General features: G+C 41.7%; 1 protein-coding gene across 5 annotated transcripts in view; it reads left to right on the top strand.

Annotated features, from left to right (window-relative positions):
- LOC125881876 (rho GTPase-activating protein 21-like) overlaps positions 1 to 21,925 on the top strand; it is a 111,771-nt gene extending 89,846 nt beyond the window's left edge. For 4 of the 5 annotated variants that reach the window (XM_049565298.1, XM_049565295.1, XM_049565296.1 and 1 more), the window contains 17 exons: positions 7,647 to 7,793; positions 7,899 to 8,001; positions 8,109 to 8,145; positions 9,289 to 9,408; positions 9,750 to 10,049; positions 12,161 to 12,225; positions 12,359 to 12,507; positions 12,656 to 12,798; positions 13,265 to 13,423; positions 13,844 to 13,922; positions 14,202 to 14,275; positions 14,523 to 14,612; positions 14,698 to 14,823; positions 14,925 to 14,966; positions 15,493 to 15,598; positions 17,593 to 17,624; positions 19,048 to 21,925. In XM_049565298.1, coding sequence (XP_049421255.1) covers positions 7,647 to 7,793; positions 7,899 to 8,001; positions 8,109 to 8,145; positions 9,289 to 9,408; positions 9,750 to 10,049; positions 12,161 to 12,225; positions 12,359 to 12,507; positions 12,656 to 12,798; positions 13,265 to 13,423; positions 13,844 to 13,922; positions 14,202 to 14,275; positions 14,523 to 14,612; positions 14,698 to 14,823; positions 14,925 to 14,966; positions 15,493 to 15,598; positions 17,593 to 17,624; positions 19,048 to 20,712 — 3,437 coding nt within the window. In that variant the 3' untranslated portion in view covers positions 20,713 to 21,925. The remainder of the gene's footprint in view (positions 1 to 7,646; positions 7,794 to 7,898; positions 8,002 to 8,108; positions 8,146 to 9,288; positions 9,409 to 9,749; positions 10,050 to 12,160; positions 12,226 to 12,358; positions 12,508 to 12,655; positions 12,799 to 13,264; positions 13,424 to 13,843; positions 13,923 to 14,201; positions 14,276 to 14,522; positions 14,613 to 14,697; positions 14,824 to 14,924; positions 14,967 to 15,492; positions 15,599 to 17,592; positions 17,625 to 19,047) is intronic. The other variant, XM_049565297.1, reaches the window with a different exon arrangement.
- Positions 21,926 to 22,657: the final 732 nt, after the last annotated feature.

The following is a 22,657-nucleotide window of genomic DNA, read 5'->3' as shown; positions in this document are numbered from 1 at the left end:
CATTCACAAACAGTGCGTATGCACAAATCTGTGCTTAAACTGTGTGTACGATCGTTTGACACACAAATCCGGGATTCATCAATATTTTCTTATCCGAATTTGTTCTTACTCTGTGAACAAATTTAGAACTGCCTCAGACCATGCGTACGCACAAATGAGGAAGGCTGAACTGACTTAGAAAATGCAAACATACCTTTTAAGTACATGCAGAGTCTATAAAACCACATTCATGAAAAAGAGATTTAATTAACATTTTTTAAAATAATTAATTTACTAATATATTGGCCAAATGGATTAAATTACCATGAAATTGACACACGTTCACCCTCATCATTGTGACAATTAAAATATTAACAATAACATGAACAGAAAAACTATCACTCCATCAGCGTGCAGATGATCTGTAATGCCGACTGCCATATCCTTAAGGCTGTGGCCCGCTGGCCAGGAGGCACCCACGACTCATTTATTTTGCAAAACAGTACAGTGGGAATGCGTTTGGAGGCAGGGGCTGTGAGAAGTGGATGGCTTGTTGGTGAGCATCTTTTGTTCTAGTCTTTTATTTCAATTGTTTTAAGTTAGTATTTTCAGTAAGTCTCTATTCCGTTAATGTTAAAATGTTATATTGTTTGGGTGACCGGGCATATGGCCTTAAAACATGGCTGATGACACCATACGCAAACCCTGAAACCCCTCAAGAGGTGCGCTATAATAACATACATGCCCACACACGCGCCGTAGAGCACACTTTTGGCGTGCTTAAGGGCCGTTGGATGTGTCTGGATCAGATACGGCCGGTGGCAAACTACTTTATACCCCTGAGAAGGTGTGCAAGATCATCCTGGCATGCTGTGTCCTCCACAATCTTACAATGACCCATGGCATTCCTGTAAGACCCGGCACCATCACGTCTAACAAACTGTGAAATTTACTACTTCTCTCCTTGCGTAACCGCTTCCTTCATTCATGAATCAACTCTAGGCAAGCAGTTTCCTTATATGGAGAAATGGGGGCATGGTAGTATGCTGATTGCAGATCGCGGACACGCGCCTGTCAATTTAGAATGGTTCTGCTTTACTAACATACGCACAGTGGTGAGAACAAAATTGGCCGGCACGCACGTTTCATGAATCCGACGGTGATTTTGCGCAAGTACTTATTTTTTGCGGAGAGTAAGAACATTTCTGCGCAGATATTAGTGAATGAGGCCCATTGTCACGAGAGAAGATGTTACGAAACATTTTTTCCCCTCCAAGTACTAATGCCAATGCCGTAACTTGCACGTCAACTTATACCAAGTATCGATCCAATACCTTTGTGTTGAAAAAATGTAATTGTTATTTTAATCGTATACTACTAACCCTGTATGGATGTGAAATGATTGCTGTCATCATTGTATGGCAATGCTCTGGTTAAATCCTTTGTAAGACATGGACATATACATTCTTTTAACCAGTGTAAAATATTGCCACATCGCTGACATTTTGCTAACGTTTCACTATTCATTAAAGTCAGAGTTTTAGAGCAGTTTTAGAGCAGAAAATTGACTGCTAGGAAAATGTTGTTTGTGCGGATGTGTTACCTAGTATCGGATCGGTACATAGACTCGTGTACTGGCCAATACTCAATTCAACATTTAGAGCAGTAACTATCGTTACAAGTCGTCTATCTCATCTTTGGACATTTTGCTCCTGTGATGGATTTAAACTTGCTCTACGGGGCTCCATGCTGTGTAACGGGATAAGCATTCTGAGCCCAAAATGCTGTCCAAACTTTTATTTATAACTGCCAATGCAGCCTCCATGATTTCAAATGGGAAACAGAAGAAGCAGAAGAGAGGTGCAGAGAAAACAAAAAAACCTAATGAAGACCCCAGATCACAGGATTAATATTATCTCATGACGTCTGTGTTTGGCGAAATATGGTAGGTAATTTGCAGTGGATTTTTTTACTTTACAATTTATGGACATGGCAGATTCTCTCAAGAAAATCACAAACGACCACTGCAGGTATTACAAATTATGAGACATCCCCAGGTAATACTGGTCCCGTGCTAATGGGGCATTGGTTGCATTAATATCCCATCTTAAAATCCAGTTTAAGTTGGCCTATCTGATATCCCTGTCCAGTTTTAGAGGGGACATAAATGTGGTTGCATTTTCAATATTTCAAAATTTTACAGTAAACATTCCTCTCTCCATGGGAACTAAATTACAAATAAACAAAACATCCTGGGGCTCCCTTCTGCTTCAGGGGTTCATGCATTAAATCACAAAAAATGCATTGAAAATCAAGTGTAAGCCTTCGCAATTTGGCCTTATTTATCATACTACAAGGACATCTATTGTGTCCAAATGTCATCATGAATATACTGCGAGTCTTATGTCTCTCAGGAAATACCCTGGGAATTTTGTTGCCTATATAAGAATAATGTTGGATTGAATAAAAAAACAACCACTTGTCCCAGGTCATGAAGGCGGTGTCATACTGCTGTACTTATGTTACAGTCATAGCAGAACCTGTTATATAGGTATTTAAATGCTAAAATAAACTGGTCCCTTTTGGCGTTTTGAACTCAGGGTGACATAGAGTCAGGTGTGTGATTATGTGACAGCATGACACTGTACTGCAGGCAACCATGACATATTCAAACCACCCTTTGGCATCTGAATAGGGCAGCACACACACAGACGCACACACACACACACACACACACACACACACACACACACACACACACAGAGAGCTGCTCTCTAACTCAATACACCCCTCCACCCACTCCCTGAATTGTCTCATATTTCCCCCCGGTGTTGTCCAGCAAGAGAAACCCAAGAACATCGTCCTAATGGACTGTGACATAACAGAGAAATAAGAGCATTCCTGCAGCTTCAATTAGATTTCATAGTACAATTCCAAACAATAACTTGAACAACTGCTGTACATTAGGTGTCTGCTAGACATTTTGTACTGGGAACAGGACACAACTGGCGCTACTTAAGTACATGCAAAATATCACGTCCCACCGATGTTTAGAAATCTTTGCTTTTTGTGTTTTTGCTCAGAAACTGAATGCATTTATGACAGATCTAATGCATCGCAGTGGAACTGAGCTCTTTATTTACTTATACAAGAAATACAAAATTAAGTTCTTTAGTTTTGTCCCTTCTGTGTCTTTTGTGACATCCCTGGCAAATTATCGGCTGACATAACTGAACAAGCTTGAACTTGACCTTGCATCCTCAGTTGTGTCATCATTGATGACTCATCAGCAGCCAATGAGAGCAGATCTGGTGTGTCTTCGTGCCCCAGTAACCTGCAGAGGTTAATCATTTCCTCCTCTAGCAGCATCTCTCGCTGTTTACACAACCACACCTGAACTGTCACTTTTCAATTCTCTATATTTAGATCTACATTAAATGACAATTACAGTGCTTCCCAGTGTTCTGGGTTTAACACTGATGTGCTTTTACTCTGATCATGTCAGATGGTTGAAGCTTTATATTTTGGCAGACCTTAATGGGATAGTTTAACATTTTGGGTAACAGTGTGTATAATTTAGGGTGATTTAGTGTCATCAAGCAGTGCGGACTGCAGATTGCAACCCACTAAAACTTCTCCTGGTTAGAATTCCTTCAATGTCCATTGTTAGCCGAATTATCCGCAGAGGTCTACTCCTCTCCAAAACATTGATTTAAACTGATAAAAACAGTAAAGCAGTTTCACGTTACAAATCAGTGTTTCTTAGGCGCTGTTTGGCTCATTGCAGAAGGATTGCTCGCCCTGCATGTGCTGATGTGTGCTCTCCTTTTTCTCTAATAACTTAAGATCCAGACGTCATTGAGGTTTTTACCGGGTGATGAATTATCCGCAGAGGGTGCCTCCTCTCCAAAACAAATGGACCCAGTGATTTAAACTGGTAAAAACATTGAAAAAAGCAGTTTCACATCAAAAATCTGTGTTTTTCCAACGCTGCTTGTCATGGAGAGGCTGTTAACTACAGTAGAAACATAGCGGTACAATGTGCCGATCTCTGTGTATAAGGACCCTCTTCCTATGTAGATATAAACTGTTCATTCCAAGGTAACAAAAACATGAAGATTCTTTTATTCAGGTGTTTATACATTAAAGAACACATACTTATTATATTATATTCTATTCTTCCAGTATATCCCCTAAATCCTACACACTGGACCTTTAAGATTAAAATGTCTGTCTTGTCTGAATGCTAGATATAAAACGACAGGCAGCTGCTGCTCAACTTAACTTTGCATAAAGACTGGAAGCAAGAGGAAACCACAAGTTTAGCTCTGTCCAAAGGTAAAAAAAAAAAATAAAATACACCTACTAGCACCTCTGTGGCTCACTTATTAACATGTTACATAGTGTTTGTTTTGTACAAAAGCTGAGGTGTAAAAATGACATGTTACACTTATATGGGCGGTTATATGCTGGACTCTTTCTTGGCACAGTAACCCCTTGGACAAGATGTTGAAAAGTCGCAGCACTTACGTAAAAAATAGCCTGGCATAATTCAGATTTTGTAACCTTTTGACTGAACCAGGGTAACTGCTTCCCTGTGTTTTCAGTCTTTAAATGAAGCTAAGCGAACCATCTCCTGACTCTAGGATAAGAGACCTGTAAGTAAATAAGCTTACTTCCCAAAAAGTGTTTTTCTAATGATCTTCATCCTCTGTTTAATGCTTAGTCGTTCTTGATATTCACAAATTGACATTCTCTGAAAAAGTAAACTGTTACTATACGTGTCAGACATCACTGACTGCCACAACAACCCCAGAAACAGGATTGAAGGTATACAAACAAGTGATTAAACAAAATGGGCGTCTCTGCCGGGCCGGGAAGAAATGAGGTTTGCAGTGTCATGGGAGATGTGTTTAAGGTTTGAGGGGAGAGGGATTTCACAGCAGTAATCTGTACACAACTTGTTCTATTTAAAGTTAAACATTGGCATTAGTGCATTAGGGGGAATTTAATCATTTAGATCTTTTTAGGGTCCGGGCAGCTAAGCTGCCATGACACTATTGCAATCCTAGGTATTCTTCTTCTTCTTTCTTCTTCCGAGGAAATCACACTTCCCATGGGTGAAAACTCACCACACTTTGCACAAAGGTCCAGTCTCATGCCAGATATCCTCAGCTGTAAACTCAAGCCAGTAGTCCTGATGGTACAACTTCACAACTTTGATCAAACTGTAGCCTCAATACTGAAGAAACGTTTGTACACTTAAACCTGTTAAAAATTATGAAGTTCATCACTCTGTAAAACTTCTTAAACCTATCTCCTCCCACAATTTTTGCTCAATTGACACCAAACTTGCTACATAGCATCTTCAAACTGTCCTACAAAGACTATGTTTCTCAGATTTTTGATTTATCAAAAATTGAGCCTACAGTGCATCAAAATGTTTGACTGTAAACGGTACTGTAAACATATACATGCAAATTCTTGCTAAATAAATCTTCACTGTTCATGAAAAAATGACAAAATTCTAGAGTCATGGTAGATGATGTGTGGCAAATTTCAGAATTTTATCTCAAAAACTGAATTTTTGACAGCATTTTGAATTTTGCTCTAATGTGAACAATTGGAGTCAATGTAAAAATGGCATTTTTAAAATTGCCTGAGCGTGACTGATCACAGTGCAGCATCTTCAAGTCTTTTTTCTGCTAGAAAACCTGCCTTTTCATGCTTGAAAATAAACCAAACTTTGCACAAAGATCCAGTGTCAATACTTCAGTGTGAAACCATCTGAGGCTTCTCACTTTGCACATAGCTCAACTAGTTAAACATCAGTTTTTCACTTATGGAGCAAATCAATCATTGTTACAAACAGATTTCCAACATCTCCATGCTGTCTAGATGCAATATGTGTATTTTCAGATTTTTGTCTTAATAACTGAATTTTTTGCAGTGGTTTCAAATCTGCTTTTGCATGCATGGACGGCTGCTAAACCTGCACGTCTGGCTTAGTCAATTTGTGAAGCTACACATGTACTGTTACTGACTAACTAGCTCAGTGAGATAGAAATTGATTCTTAGTCTCAGAGGTTGTGAGTTCAAGCCCCAGCTGATGCAAAAGGCAGGTTGTGTTGCTAAATTCCTAAATGTCTTCCAATTCTTCTCCTTGTTGCTCAGAATTGCCTAAAAATGCCCGGACCCGACCCATCACTGTGCAGCAGCTATAATTTACTCTTATTCTTTCTTAATTGTAATGATTATTTTACAATAGAGGCAGTGTGGGGTTTCATAAATATGACGTGCTCTACTTAGCTCTAAAAAGAGCGCTAATGTTGGTAGTTCTTCATTAGGTTTCACCTGCCCTCATGCATCACTGCAATTACAGATATGATTCATGGTACAGGTCTCTTCATTTGTTTTTAGGGCTTGCCATCCTGCTGATATTGCATATCAGACGCTCTGACACAGTGGTGTGTCTGTGATGATGTAATGTTAGCTGACTACCCTGCATGTGTGTATTTAAAAGGAAAGGTGTGTACGTGCTTATCGGAACAGAAATGCGTATACGCTGTCTGACTGCGTCTCTGTCTGCATCACTTAGCTTTTAGCCCCATGCATCCTTATCACAGCGCTTTATGGCTGTCTGCTGAAATGTTTATTCAAGTAGAGATAGCAGAGGTGAATTAGACTTTGTCTTTAGATGATTTAATTTACAGGATGATGTTTCCTGTTGCAAAATGCAGCTGATTATATGCCAAAGTTATAGAAAGATATAGTTATAGAAAGATTGAACTTCTGTATTATAGAAGTTCAGCTTCAGGTGACCACACAGTGGATCTGGTATTTGTGACCACCACAAACTAATGTAGTTAGCCGTCTGTCAATGGCTTCAGAAGTAATGCTCGCTTGCTAATGTTGGTGGGAAGCTAGTAAGCGAATATGTTAACCCTTGCAGCTTATAAACATGCAGATAGACACACAGTTTAATCTTTTGCTTACACTTCTGCGCTTGTGTTTTTGGTTTCAAAATATTCTCAAAGAGATGCCCTTCAAACTCTTTGAATTGGATTGGATTAATTGGACAGTCACTGTTTGGGGGAGGAGTTTAACTAACAGTTCCAACCTGAAGTGCTCAGGGGCAAAATCACAAAAGGAGCGTGGCTTTTGCAGCCGCTAAACCTGCACAAATAAGGCAAAAATAAACGGTGTAATGTGCCCCTAACTGCGCTGCCACACAAATAGCGTCTCGGTTCTCCTGTGGTATTTGCACTTATGTAAATGAAGTACTTTGTATAATTTTGGTGCGAAATTGGCCCCTTCCTATGCAAATTAGCATCATTGCCAAAAATAGACTAATTCACAAAGATCAACGCTAACTGTCACATGCAACAGTGAAATTATTAGCATCTATGGAGAGTTGGTGGTAACTGAAACACATTCATAACGAGTGTCACACCCAGACTCTGTCACATTAAAATTCCTTGTTGGTATGTTTGAGCTGCAGTTACATCAGCACAATATCTTTTGTGAACTGGACCTTGAGACGGGGCAGATAGTGGTTGCAAGTGATGAGTAATTCATGGTGCTATCAGCGGTGGCAATCTATTCATTGTGAATTTGGCCATGTGATTTCTTGCTCTTTGACTAAATACATTTGTCTTTGTCCTCAGATGAACCATCTAGTCCCAGTACTGATCAGGACAGCACACACATTCCTGCCTCAGCTGTTATATCTACAACGCCCATCATCACCACCATCCCACCCAGCCCCACCTCTCCGTCCCCTCTCATTCGACGCCAGTTGTCACATGACCAAGGTATGTTCATGTCAAAGCAGCAAAACTGGGCCTGTGACTTTCACTGAACTTGCCAGTTCATTTTATGAGCTGTTACAAATAATTATTTTAACCCTCTCTTAATAGATTCTCTCCGTCTCACAATTATTGAGTCAGATTCTGGTTCTAAAACAGAGCGGTCCAAGTCATACGACGAAGGCCTGGATAACTACCGGGAAGAAAGCAGAGGGTAAGTTATACCCAAAACAGTGTATTTACTAGCTGCTAGTGGGTTTGATAGTAGCAAAAAAGTACCCCTTGTGTAAATTTATAAACAACCTCTTCTCTTCCATGTAGGAGGTCCTTAATACCTGGTCTGAAAAGTCTGCGGAAGGTGAGTTCAGTCATTTTTTATCAAGCATGAGTTGTCTAGTGCCAAATGAGCTCATCCACTACGACGGCTTTATCAGCATTTCCTGTTTGAACGTTTATTAGCTCATTAGTTCACACCCTGAAGATAAAACTTCTCCAAGTGAAATGTGAATATATAATGAAAAATAGGGACGGCTGTAAAAGCAGCATTAGGTAATCAAAGTCTATTTGTATCTGTATTTACGTCAGCTTGTATATATCCTTGACTGATTAAGTGATGAACTTTCAAGTTGGCCAGTGCAACCACTGTCTTACACTGATGATCGCTGCACCATCCTAGATTTTAAAAATGAAAAGCTTTTGTCCATAAGCATCACTCTTTCTCTCCATATTTTAATTTCTTGAAAGGGAACCGATTGTGCTCATTTTCAGGTTCATACTTGTATTTTGGGTTTCTACACAAACATATTTACATGCTGTAATGTTCAAAAAACTCTTTATTTTCCTCATACCGTCTGTGCTGGAACACCTGTATTCACCCTCAGTCCTTGCAGGTCTTCCCCATCTCAGCGTCTTTGCACCATCATTGCAGTCATGGAATGATTGTAACAGAGAATAGTGATGCTGTGTACAGTAAAAAGTCACCAGTAAAGGCTCCTAAATCAAAATTATTACAAGTGGACATGCTCCAGCAGGAATATGATCCGAAATCAGGGAGAAATGAACATAATCGGCGACCAAGATTACATGTTTCCCTGATGTTAGCATGTGGCTACATGTAGCAGTGTACTTGCAGCTGGAAAATACCTGTGTACAGTAGTACTTTTTCCCGTTAAAAATCACCAATAGAAGCTTCTAAACACAACTGGACATGTACCTGCAGGAATATGATATGAAATAAACAATATTGGCAACCAAGATTACATGTTTCCCTGCTGTTATAGCATGTCGCTACATGTAGTATTGTAGGCTACATAATCTATACACTTAGTAGCATACCTAGAGAAGATGACCATAAAGAAATCTGTCAAAAATTGAAAAAAAAACTTTGACCATGTTAAATATTAACACCCAACATGTATGACAGAACATAAGGATAAGCATAAATGGTTTCCATTAACAAAAACACTTTTGGCTTAATGTTATGTTTTTTTATCCGTCACAGGGGGTGGACAGATCATCAGATGATTCGGGGTCCAGGAGGGATTCTACATCTGACGTCTTCTGCGACGCCACCAAGGAGGGTTTGCTGCATTTCAAGCAGCTCAGCACAGACAAGGGCAAGGTGTGGACTGTCTCTACGTACAGAGCCATCATATAACTCACACACTGACACAGAAAGCACATCGTGACCTACTGAACAATTCGGTTTGTAAACAGAAGCAGGGCTGCCCTTGTTTCCAGAGTATAGCTTTGTCTGGCTGTGTTATGCTGTGCTGTACGTTTCACCTGTTGGACCAGTTTGAACTCACAGCCTTTGACCTCTTTGTATGAGGTCTCACTGCCCCCAAGGCAGCAATTAGAGTTATGATGCCAACAATAGGAACATTTACAGAAAGCTTACAGTTTAATTCCCTCCATTTTGCTTTGTAAAACTCGTCTCCTTCTCATGACCTATTTCTGCAGCGTGTCGGAGGAGGTATGCGACCGTGGAAACAGATGTACGCCGTGTTGAGAGGCCACTACCTCTGCCTATATAAAGACAAAAAGGAGGGACAGGCTCATGCCAACTGCCAAACAGTGGACGAGCCCCTGCCTATCAGCATCAAGGCCTGTCTGATTGACATCTCATACAGCGACACAAAGCGTAAAAACGTGCTGCGGCTGACCACGTCGGACTGCGAGTACCTGTTCCAGGCTGAGGACCGCGAGGACATGCTGGCCTGGATCAGAGTCATACAGGAGAGCAGCAACCTGGATGAGGAGGTAAGAATCAGTGGTTCTTGCATGATGCATGCTCCATTAATTCCTAAGTGGCACCTGCAAGTGAAAAAAGAGTACAACTACATACAGACTTAATTCAGTGTATGAGTCGCCACAGGGGAAAATAATTACAATACCTCAATCTGAATGACTAATTAACGTAATTTGAATATGAAAATGGATAAAATAAACTTCACCATATTACGGGTTAACAATTTACTGAGCGGTACAGCAGCATCTTTTTCTTTCTGGATTTCATGATTTTTCTGGCATCTATACCTCAGTAGTTCACACTAGGACAGCTGCCTTGGGGTCTCCATGTACTGTGCTGTCCAGGTGTACATCCTCTGTTACAACACACCTAACAGTGTGACATCACCTTCTGAATACATGTCCTATTGCCCTACAATGTCTGTCACATCCTCTTCGCCTCCTCCCAAGTCATCATGACCTACTTTTTTTTAAGCACCAGTCCTTCTTTGTGTCTGTAACTGTCACAGAACAGTCAGTGGCCGCTGTAATATTCTCTATTGTTTGGAGCCCTGATGTAGCACGACTGATGTTGCTAAATTTGTTATGTGTTCATCGGCTGATATCCGACAGGGTGACCTGAAGTTCCGCAGTGTGAAATCCTTTTTTTGTGAATGAAACTTGCCCACAAACTGAGTGGAACAGGAAGACTTTAATAGCAATTTTTGATCAATCAACCTCTCAAATATGAATATTATTTTCTTTGTCAAACGGCCAAAATACATGGGCTACGGACGCAGCAGCCGCCTGCTGCGTCTGCCGCAGCATGCCCACAGCAGAGCGCGTCTATTAAAATCATTTGAAGCTGCTACACTGACCACAGAAGTCATGCTTGCCCAGGTGGGCACTGCGCTGTTTAATGCTGTCTGGCTGATCTATTGCTTTTTTCTCTGTGCACGGCTCTTCGGCCCTATAAAAGGTAAAAAAGTACAATAGTACAAAAGTACGGCCTGTTAAAAACATTTGAAATACTCCATGGGGTGCCCTGGGCAGCTCACCTGGTATGACCTGAGCCCCCCCTCTCCCCTCTTTTCTGTCCTTCAGCTGTCTATTGAAACAAAGGCAAAAAAATGTCCCCCCAAAATATGAAAAATAAAAATAAAATACATACTTTCCTGTACCAGATGCAGCAGAGTAACCTTGTGGGTGTTTTTACATTCACATTAACATAAATCAATTCAATCAATGCATCCTGTTGTTAAAACGACCCACTAAGTATTCCAGTAACAGTTAATAAAGTCAGTACACTTCCAAAACCAGCATAACAAGCTGCATTATCACCTGGCAAAAATTAATACGCACAGAGTGAAGCTGGCAGCAACCACAAGCCACAAAGACAGCATCTGTGTAGCAGGTAAAAACCCCGCTCGGCCCCGCCTATGTGACGCGTCACGCCCTTGCATATCTTTGTGGTTTGGAAAAAATCTTAAGAAGTCAACTTGGGCTTTTGTGAAATAGTGTTCAGCATTTTTCCACTGTTTCTCTGCGTTTTATAGACCTAACGTAATTGGCAGATTCGTCAGTAATAAAAATAATTGTTAGTTGCAGCCTGAAGAATGATTAAATCTCACAAACACACACATCCTCGTGAACAGGTGGCACACCTCAGGTTAAAACAAGCGATTTATATGAGTAAACCTCATCGGAAAAAGGAGATTTAAGATGAGGAAATGTTCTTGTATGAGGCCCTTTGTTTTAATTTGATACATTGCATAGCCTTTCCTGTTGACATTCACAATATCACAAATGTAATATCATATAGCATATAATGAGAGGATACAGTGTATATTTCTTGCTATATGCCCCACTGTGTCTTAAAATAGGCACATCTCCCCCAATTAGAAATTTAAGCCGCTCCTTCCCCCTCTTTTTACAACCTAACCACGCTATCCATACTATGACGTCCAATAGTCTTACCTGTGTCACCTGATAGCAGCAGGTTCTATGGAGACCCGTTATGGCCTGTTAGGGGTGTGGGGTGTGAAGGGAACTGTTGCACCTGATGCCTTAACTATCACCTATTGTGTCCTCTGCTCTGCTCCCCTTTCCTTCCTTCCTTCCTTCCTTTTTCTTTCTTTTTTTAGAACGCGGCCTTCACGAGCCATGACCTCATCAGCAGGAAGATCAAGGAGTACAACACCTTGATGAGGTAAGTGGGGAGGGGAGGGGAGGAGTGGAGAGTAGGTGGGGAGAGGAAGGAGGTCCTCACACTTTAGGAGAACTTGACACAGTGCTGGATAAGTTACTGACAGGGAAGTTGAATTTGTGATTTATGTTCCCAGTCCGACAGGCAGCAAGACGGAGCCATCACCCAAACCTTCACGCCAGTCACTGAGCATCAGACAGACGCTGCTGGGAGGTAAAGGAGAGACCAAAGCAACAAGTCCACTCACACCCAAACCTGAGCAGGAGAAGAAGAACATGCACAAAGGTAGGAAAAGAAACAATTTCCATTTAATGTACGTTTGTTTATTCTTAGCATTTTATGTCTTTTGCAAGAAAAGAAATTACATTCTAAACGTAAAAAAATAAAATAAAACGTCATTCTCACTGTACTCTATGTTGCACTGTGTTTGCAGATGACACCAGCCCTCCCAAGGATAAAGGGACATGGAGGAAAGGCATCCCGGGGCTGATGAGGAAACCTTTCGAGAAGAAGCCGTCTCCTGGAGTCACGTTTGGAGTGAGGCTGGACGACTGTCCTCCTGCACAGACCAACAAGGTCTGTACTGATTTTATTTGTAGTAAAACATAAAAACACTTTGTGGGGAAAATTTAATAATTTTGGTCATGGAAATCCCAGTCACATTGTCCTGGCCTGGAGAAGTCATGGAATTTTGTTGTGTGTAATAAAATTGTTACAGTAATCTTAAATGATAACCTCCCACGTAATGTAACATAACATTTTATTTACCATTACGTATGTTTCTTTATTTTCTTCCTATGTCCATGTATGCCCGCTAGTTGAAATTATGTTTGAATAGAGTTTGAGTCTGATGTGTTCGAAAATACTGGGCAAGTGGGGGTATGGGTCCTTGAAAAGTCATTGAAAAAGTTTTTAAATTTCTTTCTTATATGTTACTGTAATGCATTTCTTTAATAAGTTCATCTGTTTCTGATCTTGAACAGACTGTAATAGCATCCCTGCATGTCCAATGAGCTAATCGTTATCTGCATTTGTCCTCTAGTTTGTGCCTCTGATCGTGGAGGTGTGCTGTAAGCTGGTGGAGGAGAGGGGGTTGGAGTACACAGGCATCTACAGAGTCCCAGGAAACAACGCAGCCATCTCCAACATGCAGGAGGAGCTCAATAACAAGGGCATGAACGATATCGATATCCAGGACGATGTGAGTGGCACTTTATCGATCGGCGTTGCTTTAATTAAACTCACCTTGGAGTTTCACGTTCCACTGTGCTGTCCTTAATGTGTTTGGACAGATGCAAGGCTGAGATATTTTTAAGGCTGCAGTTTTATGTAGATGTTTGCACACAGAACAGATCTCCACACTGAATACCTGCCAGTGATGTGTCATTTCGCAGCCTTTAAAACTATTTTTTTTGGCATCCAAAGCAATTGACAGCAAAAGCAAACATTAAATCCTACATTTCTGGATTGTCAAGATCACAGCCTGCTAATGGTGGTGCAGTAGTTAAAGCTACAGCACTGTGATAGTGGATGTGACACATTTATGTGACCTTTAAATCATCCTGCATGTTGAATAAACATGTCTTGCATCATTATCATACCATATTATCATGTTTTACAGAAATGGAGGGACCTCAATGTGATCAGCAGTTTACTCAAGTCCTTCTTCCGCAAACTTCCAGAGCCGTTGTTCACCAATGGTAAGTAGCTTTTTTCTCAGGCTTTGCATGCCATCTAGTGGTCAAAATAGGGAAATACAAGTCAGTAAAATGTTGACTGTTGGGGCTTCTCAAAGTCAAAGATGCTTCCTCAGTTTGACAGGTCCTTCTTAGATGGGTCCTACAGAGGCAAGACTCCTTTGTAGCATTCAGGGAACACATAATTGAATTTTTTTTTTTAGGATTTTAGGATACTTCCTTGACTTTGAGTAGCACCTCAAATTTCCAGTCCTTAACCTGATTTTTTATTTCTGCCTACAGAAAAGTATGCAGATTTTATAGACGCCAACAGAACAGAGGACCCAGTGGAGCGACTCAAAGTGCTCAAGAGGCTGGTGAGTTTCTTTGACAATTAATTACCTTTTCCTTTTGTGTTCTATAAATTCCCATTTTTCTTGTATATTATATTTATTACTTAAATTGTTTTTTTTTTCTTTCTTTTTTTAACGTGTTCACACCATGCTAATGAAATCTGTATGAAATGCAACAAAATATATTTAGAAAAAAATCCAATGAGAATTCAGTTTTGTGTTTCTTTGTGTCTCCACCTAACATCTCTGTTTCGCCTCCATCTACTCACAGCTTCATGAGTTGCCAGATCATCATTACGAGACCCTCAAGTTCCTCTCGGCTCATCTCAAAACTGTGGCAGAAAACTCAGAGAAGAATAAGGTGTGTAACTTCGAGAACTCTTCATGAACTTTTAAGTTTTGATCATAGAAATTACAAATTAAAACTCGGTCACTCGTTTGTTAAGATGGAACCAAGGAACCTGGCCATCGTGTTCGGTCCCACTCTGGTGCGCACCACGGAGGACAACATGACCCACATGGTGACACACATGCCAGATCAGTACAGGATAGTGGAGGCCCTCATTCAAAATGTGAGCATCAGAGCTTTAACTTCTATTAAAGATTTGAAACCATTTATTTCACAAAATAAACGCAAAAACTAAATTTTAAATATTATTTTTCATTCCTCTAGTACGACTGGTTTTTCACTGAAGATGGAAACGAAGATCCAGTGGTGGGTACAGGCATCACTGCCATTCAATTATTTCCTCCTGGCTCTGTCCTCGCAATTAATTCAGACATAAAAAATCAACCAAAAAACAGTGTTTAAGGCCAATCTAGAGGTGGTCCGCAATCTCCAGCTCTACAGTGAACTGACCATCTTGTTTAAAAGACTTTGGCTTTGTGTATATTTTGGATTTGCACCTTATTTGCATTTAATTGTTAATGTTATCTAAGACTTCTATATTTGTAGTCTGCCCACTTTGTATTGCAGCTGCTGCACAGCAATTTCCCTGGGGATCAATCAAGTTTTATCTTATTTCATGTACTGTAGCCGTTCAGTTCTTTCTGTTGCTGAAATACAAAGAAAACTTTTATTGGTTTAATATTCAGGCGATGTTAGACACATTTCACAATGGAGAATTAGTAGAACAGCTTGTTGAAAACCTTTTACTGTGTTTTTGGCCTTTAGTGATGCACATTTCTCTAAAATGTCCTCATGAATCTGCTCCTAACTGAGCTACATCTGGTCCTTTCAGACTGTGTCCCACGAGGAGAGCGCGGTGGAGTCTCAGCCTGTCCCCAACATCGACCACCTGCTCACCAATATCGGCCGTACGGGCACATCGCAGGGTGAAGTATCAGGTAACACGCTGCCTTTGGCAGACCAACTCTTTGGTGGGTTAACCTTTCTCTACCCTTTCTCTGCTGAGCGCTGTGGTCAAAGAGGGACTGGTGTGTAATCTAGTAACTGTTCATGATAACGCTGCTTCTTCCCGAGGCCAAGCTTCCCCTTTTTGCTTCTTTGGCTGTTGCCACTAGATAGAAATGTCTATGGCTAACCATGAGTCCATATGCCTGTGTGGGTTTCAGTAGGCAATTTATTTGCATGACTGAAAGTTGAAAGGATGCAATAAATTGTCTCGCTTCTTCATTTGCTGTAAGAGATTTATCCCCCCTCTTAGGTATTTATTCGTCCTTTAAAGGGTGACTTTGGTGTTTTTCAGCTCGGATCCTATTTTCCCATGTTTTTGTGTCTAATAAACAATTTAAAAAATTGCTGTTTCCACTTGTCACTTAGACACAAAAACATGGGAAAATAAGGTCCAGGTTGAAAAAGACTTAAGTTACCTTTTTAATACTTAGACGTCCTTTTTCGTTTTTGATCACCCCTCTGCCCCTTACTTCCTCGTTATAATCAAACTCCACACCTGGGCTGTGTTTCCTCCCTCCCTTTATCCTGCCTACTGTTGCACTAATAAGGCATGTTCTTTCCCACGTCAGAAATAGATGTTTTTACAGTGAAAGGCGACCTCTGATTCCTCTGTCTCTAGTGAGGCTCTGTCGGGTGTCCTAAAGGCTTTCCCAGCATTCACACATACTGATCTTGACACAGGCCAAGTGGGAGGCGTCTATCACACCATGATGACACTGATGGACTCTATAATGTCCGTGATGGACAGCTGGAACTGTAGGAAGAAGGAGGATTGTTGCCCCCAGTGTAGCTGCCTAGTCTGCAGGAACCCGCAGTTGTTTTAAGTGCCAGAAAATGCCAAAGAGAGAAAAAACACAAAAGAATTCAGGAAAGAAACCGTGATGAAAAAAGGGGAAGCGAAGCGGCTACACGGTACTGTGCAGTGTCCGGGTTTTCTATCAGAGTATACCTAACACAGGCCGGTGCTACTGTCTGAAAGGCTCTCCGCTGTCTCTCCTCACTGTCTCGCAAGCTTGCCAACAGGAGAGATAGCATGGTATGGTTTCTACGTCACCAGTCAGTGTGCACTTACATATTGTGCCATCATCTGTATTGCAAGGGGTGTATAGGGGGGCTTGGCTATGTCACCCAAACAAACAAATTTTAAGCTAGATGGATGATATGAGTAGATGTGATTACAGAGCAGGTGAGGACTGATTATAGGTTTTCCTTGCTGACACTCTCTTTCTCATGTAGTGTCCCCTCTTCTCATATAGCTAGCCCCTCTGTGACCCCCCTGTCACTTGTGTCATTATTTTGGTTTCTTCCATAGCCGTCTCTGTCATCACCGTGTCACTTGTGTCACTGTCACCTCACATTGCTTCGACAGTTCATCTTAAGAGCATCATCATTGATATCGTCTGTAAATACCACAATATCTTTTTGGATTTAGCCTTTAATTGTCCAGTCACATTAAATCAGGTTCATGTCTGCATCCCTGGATATCCCTCACCATCCTGTGTTGCATGGAGCATCATCCGCCTCGCTGTTCAGCTGCTGTTAAATGTACTCGTTGTGTTCGTCGCTGAAGTTGCACTCAGTATCACTCTGAAACTTGAGGAAAGATTAGAACGATCTTTACCTGACGTGGACGCGATGTTCTGGTGTGTTTGGGAAGAACGTCCCATGCCATGTAGATGTGGACCTGAGTGTAACGTAGAGCTCATCTGTCCCTGTGTGAAGCATGGCCCGTTGTCTGCTCATGTGTTTGCTCACTTGTCTTGTCAGTTCTGTGTTTTCACTCCATGTGATCCTTCTCATCAACATTGTTCTCTTCTCCTTGTTTTCTCCCTGATTCATTTTCCCATGTTGCACCTCATACATGTGTTCATCGGTGCTGTAAAATCATCTAACGTGTCGCTCTCTTCTTTCTCTTTACCCACAGATTCACCGACTAGTGACTCAGCTAAATCAAAGGTGAGTGTGCGTGCGCCCAGTGTTCACCCTCTCAGGCCACTGGTAGTGTAGGATGACAGGAGGTAGGTGCCGAGCAGGAAAGATCGCCTCCACCTCCAGTCAAGATCAGCGCCAAATAAATGTTTCAAAGCCTGCTTTAAATACTTGTTTCCCCCAAATCAGAAAAAAACACCTCTTGTGGTATGTCTTATTGCAAATGGTTTCAATGCCCAGCTTGGATAGATATCCCATTTTTCTGTATCCACCCTGATAGAGAGGGATAAAAATTAATTTGTGCTGCACACAAACAATAGAAGAAATGCATTTAAGAAAGTCAGCAGCAACATCTCTTCACTATCTAAAACAGTAGACCAAAATTGTCCTCATCCTTACTGAAATTTTGCATGAAATGAACATGATATTGTAAATGTTTTTTCATTTTTAAGTCATGACAGGGATGCAGATATTTGCAGCAAGCTGATGCTTTGTCTGTGTTTTTCTATTTATATCATAGTGCTGTAGTTCACTAGGCATTCATCATGCAATGTAACGTGCCTAAAATGTGATACTATACAGTTCACAACAGATTTCAGCTAAGATTTTATTAAAACTCATCTGGCAGTGTGGCGTGCAATGAGCTCTCAAGACTGTTGGAAATAGTCCCAATAAAAGCTGTTGACAGAAACCAGGGTGTTGTTTCTTAGGAAAAATGTTTCTGTTGAATTTTTGAAATGTAATATCTCAAAGGTGTGAGCACCACAAATCATACTTAGTTCAAATCCTTAGTATCAGGGTGGAGGCAGACATGGGTATCTCCAAACTCAGATGAATAAACCAAAACTATCTGCAGTAGTAGATACCACAAGAGCTGCGAGAGAAAGCATGTTCTTTTTTATTTGGGTGAACCGACCGTTTAGGTTCATGAGTAGTCTGTCAGGTCTAACCAGACAAAGCCGACTGTACATCCAGTGAGCCACAGCCTCTTTTTCTGCATCATGACACATCAAACTAGAGGCTGAGAAGTTCAGGATTATGCAGTTCCTCGCTATGAGAAAGAAAAGTAATACTTGAGATTGTGTCATCAGCAGAAGCAGGTCCCTTTCATCACTGCGCTGCTGTTATGTGGCTGCTTTCCTCCATCTTATAAGCCAGTCATGTCAGAGCTCAGGCTCATGCAGGGATGCTTCAGTTTATGCTGTACTGCTGCTTCTTCTGCTTCTGCTTTAAGGCTGGCATGACAATAAAACTGTGCTCCCTGTTTGTGACGCCTGTTAATGTTCCTCTCTCTGTCCACTTCTTCTGGTTTGTGGTGCTTCACGGGAGCAGGTGAAGTACAGGTTTAAGTGTCCAGGCAGTTGTGAAGGGTTTTTGTTCTCTTGTTCTGTTTTGTTCATCAGCGTCAGAAATACTCATTGTCCTCCTCCCCGTCTCTCCCTCTCTGCAGGGTTCCTGGGGCTCAGGGAAGGACCAGTGCAGCCGAGAGCTCCTGGTCTCCTCCATCTTTGCTGCAGCCAGTCGCAAAAGAAAGAAGTCAAAGGAGAAGCCGCAGCCTAGCAGCTCAGATGACGATCTGGATGCTGTGTTCCCCAAGAAGGAAATCCCCAGCCAGAAGCCGAACCACCATGGCCTCCAGACTGAGGTGCAGAGAGAGACTCGCCCCAGCCCCAATGCAAAACCCAACGCAAAGCAACCAGCGCGAGCAGAGGAGAGGAAAGAGAACGGGAGAAATGTGGAGCTCACACCTAAAGTCAAGAGAGAGCATAGAAACTCCTTATTCCTGAAGGACAAGACTCCACCCAGACACCCCTCACCTGTCCCCTCCCCATCCCCAAATATCCCTGGCTACCAAACTGCTCCTCAGGTGAAGTCCTCCCTGTCGGATCCCCCGTCCCAGCTGGATGAAAACACCTCAGACCTTGGGACCATGAGCTCTGGAGCATCTGTGTCCCGATCAAGACCGAAGAAGTGGACCGGAGCAGCCCCTGATCTTCCTGCAGGAGCGATTGTCGGACTGGCAGCAGGTCCAGGGGCGTCTGCCGGTGCAGAAGTGAGCTCCATCACCTCTGACTACTCCACCACTTCTTCCATCACCTTCTTGACCGGAGCGGAGTCCAGCGCACTCAGTCCGGAGCTGCAGGGTGGGGAGGAGGCAGATGACGAACGCAGCGAGCTCATTAGCGAGGGACGACCCATGGAGACGGACAGTGAGAGCGACTTCCCTGTTTTTGCTCCGGGCGGTGGCAGCAGCCAGTCTACACCCTGCCCAGAGCAGAGTCTGGAAAAGGCTGAACAAAGAGGAGGTGGAGGAGCTGAGGGGAGCACCACACCAAAAATGGAAGCGCGGCGGCTTTTCCCGACACACAGGATGATTGAGTGTGACACCCTCTCCAGAAGGTGGTCCCTCAGACAGAAAACAGACAGTGAGTCATCAGTGGAGGGTGTTGCCGGCAGTGGGGAGCGTGGAGAAGGGAGAGCAGAGTCCTCAACGCGTCTCTCTCGAGTGCTGGAAGTGATGAAGAAAGGGCGGTCCACGAGCAGCCTCAGCTCATCCTCACGCAGCGAGTCGGAGCGTCCTGAACCAGCCTGGCACCTTAAGATCACAGAGCGGCTCAAATTCAGGTTACGCACATCTGCCGACGACATGTTCACCCAAAAGAACCGAGGTTCAGACGCTCGTGGGAAGAAGAAGAACATCCGCCGAAGGCACACCATGGGCGGACAGAGAGACTTCGCAGAGCTGGCGGTCATCAACGACTGGAGGGAGCAGGGCGGGGTGGACCAGGCAGCTGAACTGTCAGCTCTGGACCGCCTCAAACCCAGGTGTTCCTCTCAGGACTTCTCCATCCGGGACTGGATCGCTAGAGAGCGGAGCAGGGGCTCCGATTCAAGCGTTGAGGTCGCACCCAAAGCAGTTCCCGAGGACGATCGTCCAGAAGCCCAGGACGCAGCTCCGACTTCTGAGTCGCCGGCCGTGCAGCCGCTAGCGGGGGAGCACGTCAATGGTAGTGGGCTGCAGGGCAAAAACAAATCCAGCCTCGGGGCGGACGCTCACCCACACAAACTGTCTGGGGCGCAAGTTGTCCGCTCACGGTTCTACCAGTATCTGTGACGACGGCAAGAGTGGGCTTGTCTGGTGTGTTTGTGAGGAATAAAAAAAAACTGAATGAATGCGTAAATGTACGAATGTGGGTATTTTAGCTAAGGTTACTGCACAATATTTTTTCTACAAAGTATACTTTATGTATCTACTGTACATACTGTGTATAGGCTTATGTGATTGTTACTGGAATAATGCTGAAGAGATGTTTATGTGTGTAATTCCACTGACTTGTTGGCCATACTGGAACAGACACGGACAAAACTCGGACTTCCTCCTGCAACATCGAACCCTGCAAACGCAAGAATGTGACTTTGCTGTCGATAGGTTGTGTCAGTGGGACAGGAAATGGACTCTGGAATGTTTTACAGCACTAATGAAAAGTAACGGGTTCAACGTGACTGTTACTGAATGCAGGAGGAGGATTTATTTTAAGGAATCATGGATCAGTTCTTCCTATTATAAGCGGTATGAAGAATGTATTACTCTCTCTGGACTAACACTAGTTGCTTGTGACAATATTGTCAATTCAAAACAATATGTATGTTTATATTTTGCCTGTACTTGAAGTATGTGGATGTAACTGAGGGCTGCTTTCTGAGCTGCGTGCTGTGGGAAGTTTCTTTTTTCACAGCACAAGTCACAACAGCCAGATATTAGCTTGATGGACTGGAAGATTATTATAGTTTTATCAAATAAAGACTGAAAAAAAAACAGTAATGAAATGCTGATACTATAGTATGTAATGCTTGGTACAGTAGTTTATTTCCAAACTTTGTCCAGTTATAGTCCAAAAAAAGTACGTTTTTACACATTGTTTTTATCTCGAAAAGAAAAAGTGCCTCTTTTTTTTCCCTTTTTTTAAAAACTGTTTTTACCGACAGTTGACAAAACATTTTTAGGAGAGAAGAATCTCACAGGCATTCCAGAGATATTTTTTGTTGTTGTGGGGTCTTTTCCTGTTTTTAGTTCAAACTCACGTCAACATCAGAACATTCAAATGTATGTTAGTGTCTGTGTTACATTTATAGGTTGACTTCATTTTTTTCCCTCCTCTGTATTTTTCGGGTGCATGGGCGCTTAAACCCTGGGAGAAGAAAAAAACAACAGTTATAACTGCATGAGACAATGTTTTCTGAACAGTGAACATCTCACCTGTGTACAAATAAACATGGGTGCAATGCCCTCCCTCAACAAACACTGGAAATAAATAATCTTTATTAGACTCTCGTGTGTGGTTGGTCTTATTGTTTTATATCCTACAAACGTCTGGAGGGAATAAAAGACATTGTGTTCTTAATCTTTGCCAAATTGTACACGTATTTGGAACTTTGCTTATCTGTTCAAGCTTTACTGGAAAGTCAACATTGATTTAGTGCAAACACTAACAAAAATAAGTAAGCTACATGACATTTAAAAAAATTATGGCACACTATACTATGATTTTTTAATGGAAAACTACACTATGGCATCGTTATAGCATACTTCATGATCAATTGACATTGTACTAGCATATATTACATACAGTACTGTCTTTTTATGACTATTATATGCTATAACATTTTTATGAAAAATTGTGCATGATATACTAAACTATACTACATTTTTATATTTTTATGGCTTAATTAACTGACAATTTTTTATGGCATTCTTTTTTAATGATTTTTTTTTGGCATACTGTACAATGATGGGGTATTTTTTAGTGGCATTTTCATGGCACTCAGCACTATCACGTTTTTTTTATTTTTGGCATAATGTACTATGACATTTTAATCATCTTTAATGCCATACAATATATACAATAAGATTTTAATGATTTTTTATGGCATCCTATAATATGAGCTTTTTAGGATTTTTCTGGCATGACATGGTATGACATTTTTCTAAATTTTTATAGCATAATATACTATGACATTTTTAAATAATTTGTTATACCAAACTAAACTATGGCATTTTA

The sequence above is a fragment of the Epinephelus fuscoguttatus genome, linkage group LG21, assembly GCF_011397635.1.
Source record: "Epinephelus fuscoguttatus linkage group LG21, E.fuscoguttatus.final_Chr_v1".
NCBI classification, from domain to species: domain Eukaryota; kingdom Metazoa; phylum Chordata; class Actinopteri; order Perciformes; family Serranidae; genus Epinephelus; species Epinephelus fuscoguttatus.
This window is presented reverse-complemented; position numbering and strand designations above follow the sequence as displayed.